The 12696-nt window shown below is 32.5% G+C and overlaps 1 protein-coding gene across 8 annotated transcripts in view; it reads left to right on the forward strand.

Annotated features, from left to right (window-relative positions):
• The window catches only part of SCN3A (sodium voltage-gated channel alpha subunit 3), a 104078-nt gene that overhangs the window by 62655 nt on the left and 28727 nt on the right, over nt 1-12696 (forward strand). For all 8 annotated transcript variants that reach the window (XM_033112585.1, XM_033112588.1, XM_033112582.1 and 5 more), the window contains 3 exons: nt 7155-7328; nt 8329-8685; nt 10484-10954. In XM_033112585.1, coding sequence (XP_032968476.1) covers nt 7155-7328; nt 8329-8685; nt 10484-10954 — 1002 coding nt within the window. The remainder of the gene's footprint in view (nt 1-7154; nt 7329-8328; nt 8686-10483; nt 10955-12696) is intronic.

Genomic DNA, 12696 nt, shown 5'->3' on the forward strand with positions numbered 1-12696 from the left:
ACTGAATTAACTAACAAAAAGCGTTAGAAATAGTATTTACACATAGATGGAATAGTAAAAATGCATTTGTAATTTAGCCATACTTTTGGTTCAAATTACTTGAGCAGGCATCTGTGTTTGTGTATACTGGCATATACATTTCCTCCTAAATTAGATGAAGAGATTGAAATGGATGAACAAGTAAGAAAAGGATTTATATTAATCAACATCTTCCTTTTTGGCACAAGACAGAAACAAACTCAAGCTAGCTTAAGAAGGGGGGAAGAAAAACACTGAATTGTGGAAAGGAAAGAGAAAACAAACTACCAAACCATATAAAGGGTAATTTTGTAGTTAGGCTCCAGGAAATTGTTTTAACCAAGGGCCTGGGTATAGCCCAAACGTTCACTGCCGTCTTTTGCCTCTAGGACAGGAAACATGCTCAGCCATAGCTCACTGGTTTTACATCCTGTAACTTTTGCACTTAAAAAAGACTAGATCTCTTTTTAAATTCCAGTTCAAAGACTCTCATGATAAGAGGACTCTACTTGGCATAGCTTGGGTTAGATGCTCACCTCTAGCTAAATCAGCCTTGGCAGAGAGTGGAGTCAGATGAAAACATCGCAGTGTTAAGGAATCATACAGGTGGAGGAGCAATCGCCAACAGAAGGGGAAAGAGAATACTCGGCAGAAAATTGTGTAAACCTCTACCCCAATAACTGGCCTCAATTTCATTGCATTATTTGATTCAATAGAACCCTACCAGATTCTTGAGATCTTCATCTTTGGCACCTGTGATATTGATTTTTGTTCTGATTATTGATATTTCCAATTAGTCCAACTCTGCCTCCTTTTCTGAACTTCTCTTCTTATGCCTCTTACAGCTCTGTTTTTTACTCAATGTTTTTATGTACTTGACAACTCTAATGATTATCCACTCTTGTGAAATAAGGTATGTCCCAGTCCTATGTTTCCAACTGTTATAGATCATTGCTCAAGGACAACTTTAAACATAGTATATGAGACATAGTACATAGTACATCTTTCCCACAGTCTATTGAAAGTCCTAACAATCTCACTTCATTTTTGTGTTACCTCTAATAGTGGCTTTCCAGCTTCAAAGAATCCTATCTTCATAGGAGTTTTATAGCTATTTTAACTTACTTCTCCCTTCTTTCTTAATACAACTTGGTATGAAGACCATTACTTCTTCTTTCAATAACTACTATTAAAATAATATTTTTGGTATTCTTCTAATGAGGCTCTTGTGCAATAATAGTCATGTGTACACCAATTTCGGCACTCAATATGATTTGACCTTGATAAAGTGTCTATTGTCTATATTTGTGGTTCAACACTCTTATCTGTCTGGTTTTCAAGACTCCCCCTACCCTATCTGATCCTATCCTTCTTATACTAGCTTATTGTCCATTGTTTCCTAATTAGCTACCATCAGCCCCGTCAGAGCAGACTTATCACTGTACCACATAAACACCACACAAATGTTTATATGTTTACCTATGAAAAAATATTTCACTGTGCTCTACATTCACATTTAGAATATTCTAACTCACCTCACCTTAATTCTTCATGTTTTCCAAGACTCAACTCCAGCCCTATCTCCTCTAATTATGATACTCTCCCAATTGAACACTCTTTTAACTCCAAATGGATTTGTAATAAAACATGGATGAATATTAAACACTTCTATGTTATATTATAATTCTTGATTTTCAAGTCCATTATAAATTATTGGTGGCTAAGGTCACATCCCATTTTTCTTTTGTATCTCCAACAGTGTTTACACGGTTGTTGCTCAATAAATTACCAACTCATTGTTTCCTATCCAAAAGGGCTGTTTCCCCCCAAAAGGGGCTATGTTTTATTAAAGAATATGGGCTTTGAAGGCAGTTGGAACTGGGTTTGACCTCATTGCCAATGCTTACTAATCATGTAGCAATCTGGACAATTCTGATAAAACATCTGAGTCTTTGTTTTCTATTACTGAAACGGACATAATAATACCCATCTCCCAGAGTTGTTGTGAAGGTTGAATGAGGTAATGTGAAAACACTTAGCACTATGCCTGGCATCTAGCATGCACTCAATAAATAATTTCCTTCCTCTTATATATGCTATTAACCTTTCTTTGAAATACTGATGGAAAATAGTCTTGCTCTAGCTCTTGTATTTTCCCCAGGATATTGGAGTGTTAGGGAAGTTGAACAAATGAAGGAAGACATTTTGGAAATTTGCCCGAGTGAAGCAGGAAATTGAAGTTTTATAGAATTCCAATGTTCAAGTAATTGAGTATGGAAGCACAGGATAAGAGAGGTTGGGTTATAGAATAATGAAATGGAAAAGCACTAGACTAAAGCTTCAAATCTGGGTCTAAGTTCAAGTGTCCAAGCTAAATATCGGTGTGGTCCTAAAAAAGTCACATAGATATTTGGGTCTGTTTTCTCATGAGTACAATGTTTGGATTAGATAACATTTGATGCCCTCCCGCCCAGTTCTAAAATTCTATAAAGTTATGAGTAGCAATGAAGATAAGAAGGTAGGGAAGTGAGGTAGAAGACTAATGACTGGTAGAACCACTGTTAAATTGAGATTAGTGCTGAGGAAAGAAAGCGCATCAAGATGGAGAGTGTAGATAATGGAACAGATTTGAATGAACTATTCCTAAAATAAGAATAGGAGAATGTGAAAACTGACTTATCTCTATTGGTTGATGGGTCTATTATTATTATTATTATTATTATTATTATCATCTTACATCCATAAAGCATTTTATAGTTTAATGTCTCACATATCATATTTGATACCAATAAAAACTTTATAATAAATGTCTATATATGAAAAAACAATGTGTTTCAAATACACGTACTATTAAATATAAAAATAACATTTCATAGATAGATAGATAGATGATATAATATTTCTTATATCATGGATACTTAGCTGACTTTGGGATATATTACACACCTTGTATGGTTGCATTCATAGTTTGTGGGGAGTTTATAGTTTGCTCATTAAAATAAAATTAGAATTTCTATGGATTACTTTTTACTGCTCAAATGACTGCATACTGCCTTATAAATGACACAAGAGGTTTTGGTTGAATTGATAAGAAAAGAACGACCCATAACAGAATTGCATAACTTTGAGTCTTTACTTAGATCGATGTGTCCCTTTTGCATCCTGTTTCTGGAGCATATAAAAATTACATCACGTCTCTGTTGAATGGATTGATTAAATTTGACTATCAAGAGACCTCAAATATCTATTAAGTTTCTCTAACATGATCTGTTTTGTTTTTGTTTTTTATTTTATTGTGACAATTATAAAGTCCATGCACCCACCTTAGGGATTCTCTAAGCAAGAAATCCTCCAATCGGTCATAGTAGGTTAGACAACCTCTTTATCACACAATCATTTCCAAATAACCTATAACTTTTTCTTAAGGGAATACAGACAAAGATGTATAACGCCTACAAACTGGTTTCTTTTCTTTCTATAATGCTCATTGTAAACAGTGATTAAGGGTGCATCATATGTCCTTATTCTGCTACATCCAGAAGGGAACTCAGAGCTATTACCTGTTCTAAGGATTTTACAGGCTATTTGGAAATAAAAACCCAAAGAAACACAATTAGCAAAATTATTTTAATTAAGTGGAATGGTGTAGGACATTAATTTTAAATTTCAGGAAAGGGATATGATAACTCTTTGAAGGAAAAATAATGACTTATTTATTTAAAGAAAAAACATTTGGGAGCCAAATCCTAGAATTCACCTGGGAGGCCTCTCACATCTACGGAGTGCAATTTTGCCACCTAACTCCTTACCTGGTGTAGTATAATAATGCCTTGTCATCTCCAAACTAACAACTTCTAATGAGGCTCTTGTATGACAATAATCATGTGCACACCAATTTCTGAATAAAATTTGCTAAGCTAATACTGATAGAAGTCCAAGAAGTTTAGACACAGATCTGATAAATCATTTCAATAAATATCCTCCCTTGACAGAGAAGGGAAATGAAAATCACAAATGTCAAATTATTTGCCATCACTTTTCCTTAACTATATTTCAATTTTATCGAAAACGAATTAACAACAAATATTTAATCATGCATATCCAAAAGGCATGGGGATAATAAAACTATAAGCATTAAAACAGAGGCTAGTAATAATGGAGCAAATGGCTACATCAAATTCTCTACAAAGGAAAGGAACATCAGTCTGAGCAACAGACTGAGCAACATCAGTCTGCAGAGGTTCTGCAGAGCAAACTGATCAATATGAGAACTTCAGCTTTTAGAAGGAACATTTCTATCTTTTTAATGTGTATCAACAGAATTTTCCTCTCTGTCTAGGTAAATACTCAATAGTATATAACTTATTTAACCTTCCCATCCCTGAACTGAGGCCTTAACCCCTAACATTTGATCACCCCAAACTCTATGCCACCCCCCCCAAACAACTCCAAATGCCTCAGATTTCTTTTACTCTTGATCCAGACCTCACAAGCTGATTCTCATCCCAACCCTTAGCAATTACATTTTTTTTTTTTTTTTTTTTTTTTAGCAATTACATTTTGACTAGTTGACTAGTTATCTTATCCATCACATAGCATATATTAGGAACTTCTCACTGAACTTATCTCCTCATTATAGAAGCTGGTTTAAGAAACTTAATAATTCACACTGTCCATAAAAAATATATCAGCCTAAAAGAATTATGTTTATGCAATTTCAGGTTTGTATATCTTAAATACTATTGTATTTTCAAAGCTAGCACAGTATCTACCATTTATTAGGTGCCCAGCAATTTTTTATAAATGAAAGAATAAATGCCTACAGGATCATATAAACCAGTTTCAAAAGATAAAAAGCTTCTGCAGAAGACAAGATATAACTTGGCTAAGTACAAACAATAAACATTCTACATGTTTTTTATTAATTGTCTGGGTCTTGAAAATTATTTTTGTGATACAGAAAATTCAAAAGCAGATGAATGTATGTTTATAAACCATGCATTAGCATGGTTTATAAACCATACCACAGTGTGTGTGTGTGTGTGTGTAATATATACACCATGTTTTCCCAAAAATAAGACCTAGCTGGACCATCAGTTCTAATGTGTCTTTTGGAGCAAAAATTAATATAAGACCGTGTCTTATGTAATATAAGACTGGGTATAATATAATGCTAGGCATTATATTAATTTTTGCTCCAAAAGATGCATTAGAGCTGATGGTCCGGCTAGGTCTTATTTTTGGGGTAATATTTCATATATATATATAAATTCCTGTCCATATCCAGAGGTTGCCAGTTCTTTCTGCTGTTAGCATTTTTTAATGGAGTTTTAAAATTATGTAAATATAGGTATCACAATCAGTATGCTTGGTTGACCTTAGCAAGAATGGGAAAGACTTCTAAAAATTATTTTTCTTAAACTTTTGTTTATTTAAGTGTGTTTTTCCACACACCCATTAGCTCCAAGTCAAGTAGTTGTTTCAATCTTGTTGTGGAGGGCGCAGCTCACAGTGGCCCATGTGAGGATGGAACCAGCAACCTTGCTGTTAAGAGCACGGTGCTCTAACCAACTGAGCTAACTGGCCGCCCCCTTAAAAATTCTTACTCACTGACAATGCTAAACCTAGACTAAAATATACCAAAAGCAGTCCCAGTGATTTTTAGGACTTAAATTGAAAACACTGAAAGATACAAAGAGCTGTGATTTTAAATGGCAGATTGTAATTAAAATGTTATTTTTAAAGAGAAGTATCACATTGGGATAAAATTTTAGATGAAAGAATGTAAGTTTAAGGTATATGTTTTTAGAATGAAAGATATCTTCCAGTCACTTCAGAAGAGCTAAAAAGATCGCCTTATGATTTTCGGTAGGAAGAGATATTTATAGATCATTTATGTGGATAGTTTCTAACTCTTACCTGGATAGTTTAACTAATATATTTCTACAATTAGGCTGCCTATTTTAAATAGTAGCTGCTTCTGAAACTTTATATAAGAAAGAAAATTTGTATAAATCAAAACATGTTTTATATTCACCAGGGGGAAAATCCCATGGTGAATCAATGCATAAAATGAAAAAATAATTTTTCAATGTGCATTCCACCATATATCTGGATTTTCGTGGATAGGCTTGCTTAAAATACATTTTATTTTCATTTGAATGAATAAATGATAAACTGAAGGTTTTGTTTGTTTTTCGTTTTTTTTCCTGGATGGGTATTTCCCTTAGGTCTTTCTGCGACTGGGAAAATGAGATGTTAGCTGCAATTACATATTAGTAAGAGTGGATTAAGATATGTTAATATGATGTTTTAGGAAACCAAATAATTTTGATACAGTTACTTGATAGAGTTTCTCCAAAGTAAAGGCTGATTTACCTTGGTAAATGGTAAGCTTGACTTTATAGTCATGACATGAAGCTTTTACTTGCAGTTAATTAAAAGAATTGCTTTAAAATGTATATATATATTTTTGCAAGAGTAATTTCATAACTCTTCATGTCTTTGGGTCTCTTAGGCTGTGGTTTTGAGTTAAAAAACAAATTTTGAGTTTATGCCATTGTTTTTCTTTCTATTGGGAAATACTCATTCAACCAGTCAAATAATTTGTTATTCTTAATTATGGATGTATGCATGCTGAGGATGTTCTCCTGCTGCTTTCAATTAAATCTGCAGTTCTTTGCTCTATTAATCCATTACCCTTAATTTTGAGGCATGCATCCAGAGATCATTATTATAAAACATTTGTGGCAAACTCGTTCTTCTTTCAGGAATGTGTAGAAAATCATAGAAATACGATGATGTCCCTTAAAAAAAATCAAGAACAAAATATGGTTTCTATCAAATTTAAAGTAATGTTTATATTACTTCCAATAACACAGATTTGTTCCTAATGCGATAGTACTCTAAAAAAAAAATACTGTGATTATGGTAGAAGCACAGTGTACCAAAAAGGGTAACTGGTATTTCATTGATATTCAGTAGCTATTATTTAGTATCAAATTTAAAATGTGGACCATGAAATGTCTTAAAATTAGCATTTTCCTGGAAATCTAACAGATTCATTAAATAAAACAAATCTATTTAAAATACTCCCCTCAAACAAAATGCTAAACTTCATCAATTCCTCACTTTAGGTCTTCACTGGAATTTTCACAGCAGAAATGGTTCTCAAGATCATTGCCATGGATCCATATTATTATTTCCAAGAGGGTTGGAATATCTTTGATGGAATTATTGTCAGTCTCAGTTTGATGGAGCTTGGCCTGTCAAATGTGGAGGGATTGTCTGTACTGAGATCATTCAGACTGGTATCTACATAGACTGTTTATATTTTGTCTTTCATTAACAGAAGATTTATTTTGAAAGTGAATCAATACGTATTTCTATAGTTATTTACTTTCACTGATATTTTAAATTTACACCAATATGTGTGGTATTCTAAGAAAATATATAAATGTTCTCTTTAAAGCTAAGTGTGACTGTTTTCTAAGAATGATAAAAATGGTTGAAACACCATAATGGTTAGCTATATGGGGCACATTTAAAAACACAATATGCTTCAAAAATTGTTTTAAATTCATTAAAATTTTTTTTTTTGCTTTAAAATTGTTTAAAGCTTTAAAGTCTGTAAAGAAATGCAAATAAAAACTTTAGGCCCCCAATTAATCTTAGCTTTTTATCAACTTATGATAGTGGGAGCGACTTTAAACAAACATGTGGGGAAATATTTGATACCATTAGCACTTTAAACAATGGTATAACAAACTTTTTTGAATTTAGCAAAAAAAAATTATTGAAAAATATGCAAAATTTTATTGGAAATTAAGTAAAATGTGTATTTTTTTCAAATTGAAAGGAAGCCTTCTGTAAGTTTATCAAATTAGTTTATTTTACTTTTATTTTATAAATGTGCATTTGTAATATATAACTCATGCTTTTCATATTTCTTCTTAACTCTCTAAAATGTAGCTTAAGGATGATATTAATTTGCTTAATTTACAATGTCTCTAATCAAAATATTAACTTGTTTTCATAGATATAGCTATTGATGAATCCGAAATGTTTTATTCATCACCTTTAAAATATTTTATCTTTTCAATTTTTTGCATTTAAATGATATTACAATTTGATTTACAATTCCAATATTATTAACTTTTTTTTTCTGGATTTGAGTTTGTTTAGTATGGTTTGAGTTTTTATATCCCTCAGAGGCAGGTCTACAATATGGCATACTAATAAAACGATGTCTAACGTACTTCCAAATTATATTGTGATTTCTACCAAGAGTATCTTTTCACTTGATTGCAGCTTCGAGTTTTCAAGCTGGCAAAATCTTGGCCTACCCTGAATATGCTGATTAAGATCATTGGCAATTCAGTGGGGGCTCTGGGTAACCTCACCTTGGTGTTGGCCATCATCGTCTTCATTTTTGCCGTGGTCGGCATGCAGCTGTTTGGTAAGAGCTACAAAGAATGTGTCTGCAAGATCTCCAGTGACTGTGAACTCCCACGCTGGCACATGAATGACTTCTTTCACTCTTTCCTGATTGTGTTCCGCGTGCTGTGTGGAGAGTGGATAGAGACCATGTGGGACTGCATGGAGGTCGCTGGCCAAACCATGTGCCTTATTGTATTTATGTTGGTCATGGTCATTGGAAACCTTGTGGTACGTATGTGTTACAAGTGCTTATAATTAAGAACAAGTTCACATAGTACCTAGAAAGGTAGCCTGACCCAGTAGATGTATCTCTGGTTTATTATCAGTGATGTAGACTCAAATCCCACTACTAGCACTCTGTGCATGGGTGAGTTACTTAACTTTTCTGAGGCTCACGTTCCCATACTATGAAACTGAAATAACAAAACTGAAATTTTATGGTTGATGTGAGGATTAAATGAGGTCTATCTGAAAATTTAGGAGCAAAAACATTAGTGGGTCTTTTTTTTTTTGCTTTTTTTATTCAATGAAATGTTTTATTTATCATCAAGACTAACTTAATCTTAATATTCTTATAGCCTAAATTATTTTTATCCCAATATTATTTTGATAAGACAATGATCTCTAGTAAATCTAAAAATACAACAATCTATTCTATATTGAAATTGCTCTTTATACATTCATAGTCCATACTGTTTACTTACTCAAAGGCATAAGTTGCATATTACCAAATTTTGATGAAATAGAGCTTTACATTTTAGTTATGTATTGTAATTATCTAAATGACTTGGAAAGGAACTAAATATATGCTTCCCTGAATTTTTTTTCTTAAAGGAAAATAAATTACTATAGTTTAAATTAGTCATACATACGGATATTGACCAGATTTTAAAAACTTACTTCTTTTAGCTCTAACTGAAAAGCACCACTGTAAAAGCATAATTTGTATGTTTGTATTTAAATGTTTAAAACTTCTCAATCATGTACAGACAAAGCATTCCTTATGTATCGTACTAGACTTTTCCTTTGAGAGGTACATTTCAAGTGAGATTGCTTAAAAGAATTTTGTGGGATACCAGTGAACAGGCAATTTTTTTCAGAATAGAAAATTAGGAAGCTCTAGATTCTGAAATCTGATATAGAAATGAGGAAACAAACTGGGGTTCTTGCTTTGCATGTGTCTTCCTACCATGTAACAGTTTTTGAAATACAGTAACGACATGTCAAGCTAAAAATATTCCTATAAATCAATTTTATTTTATATCAGCTATATTTAATTATTCCTGCATTAGTCATATTTTATCAGTTAATTAGGTAATTTTCCCCCATGTATCCCAATGATACTCCAAGATTTAAGATTTACTCATATTTTCTGCACAAAAAAAGGAAAGAGAAAAGTAATTTACATTATGTGGGTCTAGCCTATCCTTGGAATAATTTTAGATTTTTCTCCATCTGCTAAACTATTTGGACACAAAAATTTCAATGCATGTTGGTGGGAAATGTGTTATATAATTTCGATTTAGAAATTTCTGTTCTTATAGGAGTTTGTGACCATTGGACAACAGAATTTATATTTTAAGTATATTGTTTTAGTGAATATCACTAAGCTATTAAATTAATTAATTAATTACACACAAAGCTAGACGTTCCCTAGACAAACAGATAAAATGACTAAAATGAAAATATCTATTTTTTTTCTTATTGGCCAAAACCATAAAAATGGGATTTGCTCTTTCACTGACAACCCTTAGTAGATACTGTTTAGATCTTAGAGGCTCTGGTTTCCCATTGTTTTCAGTAGGAAACAGAAGACACTTGTTTTACCATTCAACCCTTACAGCAGGTAGAAGATATCAGGTCCTGTAAACAGTGTGTAATTAAGACATGGTGTCTGAAATATAGTAAGCATTCAAGAAGCATGTGATGAATTAATTTTAGCAAAGATCTACATGCTTCCTGTTTAAACTATTGTATTTATGTATACTTCAATATTAATGTCGCAAATTTTCTTTTTTTTGTTTAGGTTCTGAACCTCTTTCTGGCCTTATTGTTGAGTTCATTTAGCTCAGACAACCTTGCTGCTACTGATGATGATAATGAAATGAACAACCTCCAGATTGCAATAGGAAGGATGCAGAAGGGAATCGATTACATAAAGAACAAGATACGGGAGTGTTTCCGAAAAACCTTTCTGAGAAAGCCAAAAGTTATAGAAATACAAGAGGGCACAAAGATAGACAGCTGCTTGTCCAATAATACTGGGATTGAAATAAGCAAAGAGCTAAATTATCTTAAAGATGGAAATGGAACCACCAGTGGGTTAGGTACTGGAAGCAGTGTCGAAAAATATGTAATCGATGAAAATGATTATATGTCATTCATAAACAACCCAAGTCTCACTGTAACAGTGCCAATTGCTGTTGGAGAGTCTGATTTTGAAAACTTAAATACTGAAGAGTTCAGTAGTGAGTCAGAACTAGAAGAAAGCAAGGAGGTAAGAATGTTTTTAACTTTTTGTTGTATTTTTTATAATACCCATGCAATATGGTTATTGAGTATTTCATTGTGTTTATATTGTTTAAAAGTTTATTGAAAATCATATATATGGTAATGTTAGAAAAGTATGAGATGTTCTTTATTGGGAAATTCATTCATAGAAATTCCAACTTTCCACTGGAAACCATCATTTTGAATAATTAGTATATTCAACTTGATAGTTTGAAAGTCTTAAAAAAAAAGTATGCCCTTCCAAAAAAGAGATGTTATTTAATACATTCCATTCTATACTATCTTATGCTCTTTAGAAAAATTAATGAACCATATTTTATTGATATTGTGTTAAGTGTCACCTCCTTACTTTCTATATTAGCTTTTGCTACGGTTTGTTTTAATATGAAAGTTTTGTGTAGTTTTTTGTTCACCTCTGAAAGTTTTATTGACTACGATAGAATGTTATTCATTTATGAAAGTGTTACACATATTAGGAAAGTCCAAGTACCACTGATTATATTTTACCCAGTCAAGAATGAGCAAATCTATAAGGTTTTCCAGATGAACTTGAAAATACTAAGAACTACTTAGAAAAGCTCCACTTGAGGATTACAGTTAAACCATACACTGAAAAGCTGCTCTGTCATATTACTAGTTGTTTAAAAGAAAAGAAGGATATTATTCCTACTGTATGATTAGAATTCATAGGATCCCATAATAGTAGCTTAATGGTATTAATTCTGCAATTCTATGTTGTGAAGAATAGGATTGAAATTTTTCCTATTACTATTTATGGATTTCTAATACAGCAATAGGAAATAAGTCTAGCATGGAGTTATAAAAGATTCATGGAATTTTAGATTCAGGGTGTAATATTGACACCATAGGAATCAGACTAACAATGTCTGATTTTGTGAGCGTATTTTGGAACCCTTTTTAATAACAGTATGAACAGAATTTGTGTAAGTAACAAGTAGTTGACAATGTCACAACTCATAGCCTCCTGATCCCTTTTTTGCAGGCATTTCAGAGTTGCTGAGGTATAATAGTAAATGTAAAAATATTTTGAAAAATATTTCAAAGTGAGGTATAAGATTCTTTCTCTTAATTCCACTCCAAGTCTGCTTAGTGAGTTCAATTATAATCTATATGTTGCTCATTCTGGAAAAACAAGAATTCTAATTTTATGACATAGATTTATTTAATAAGAAACACAAATTGATTAACAAACATTTATTAGGCACTTTTTGTGAACTTGGTTGGACACTAAGTGTAAGGAATTCAAGGGGAGAGCTCCATAACCTGACCCTCTTCAGAGAAATCTCGACATCTCAAAATCTCAACATCTTTGCAGAAGCTCAACGTCACTAAGTCACAATATCACTAGGGACATATTGAAAACTTTAATCCTGCAGGACTGAATGTAAGGTTATAGGTATTGAGAATAGCAAGAACACAGCAAATTGGTAAATGGAAGAGATAAAATTATAACAGACTTCAAAGTCTGGCTCAAATATATGAACAGAAAGCAAAAAGCAGAAACCCACTAAACAAAAGACAGTTTAGAGTGAGCTTAGTAGTAAGCCGAGGCAGTGAAACAATCAGCATGAATAAAGTATGTACTGGTTGAGAAGATAGTGGAAAACTGTTTGGACAAGTCAGGTGTTTCAGATTGTATAGTCTTTGAAGAAGGCCGAAGAGTTCTGAATTGGCTGCATAGACAATAAGGAACGATTTGTCTGTTCT

This window comes from Rhinolophus ferrumequinum, chromosome 8, assembly GCF_004115265.2.
Source record: "Rhinolophus ferrumequinum isolate MPI-CBG mRhiFer1 chromosome 8, mRhiFer1_v1.p, whole genome shotgun sequence".
Classification (NCBI taxonomy): domain Eukaryota; kingdom Metazoa; phylum Chordata; class Mammalia; order Chiroptera; family Rhinolophidae; genus Rhinolophus; species Rhinolophus ferrumequinum.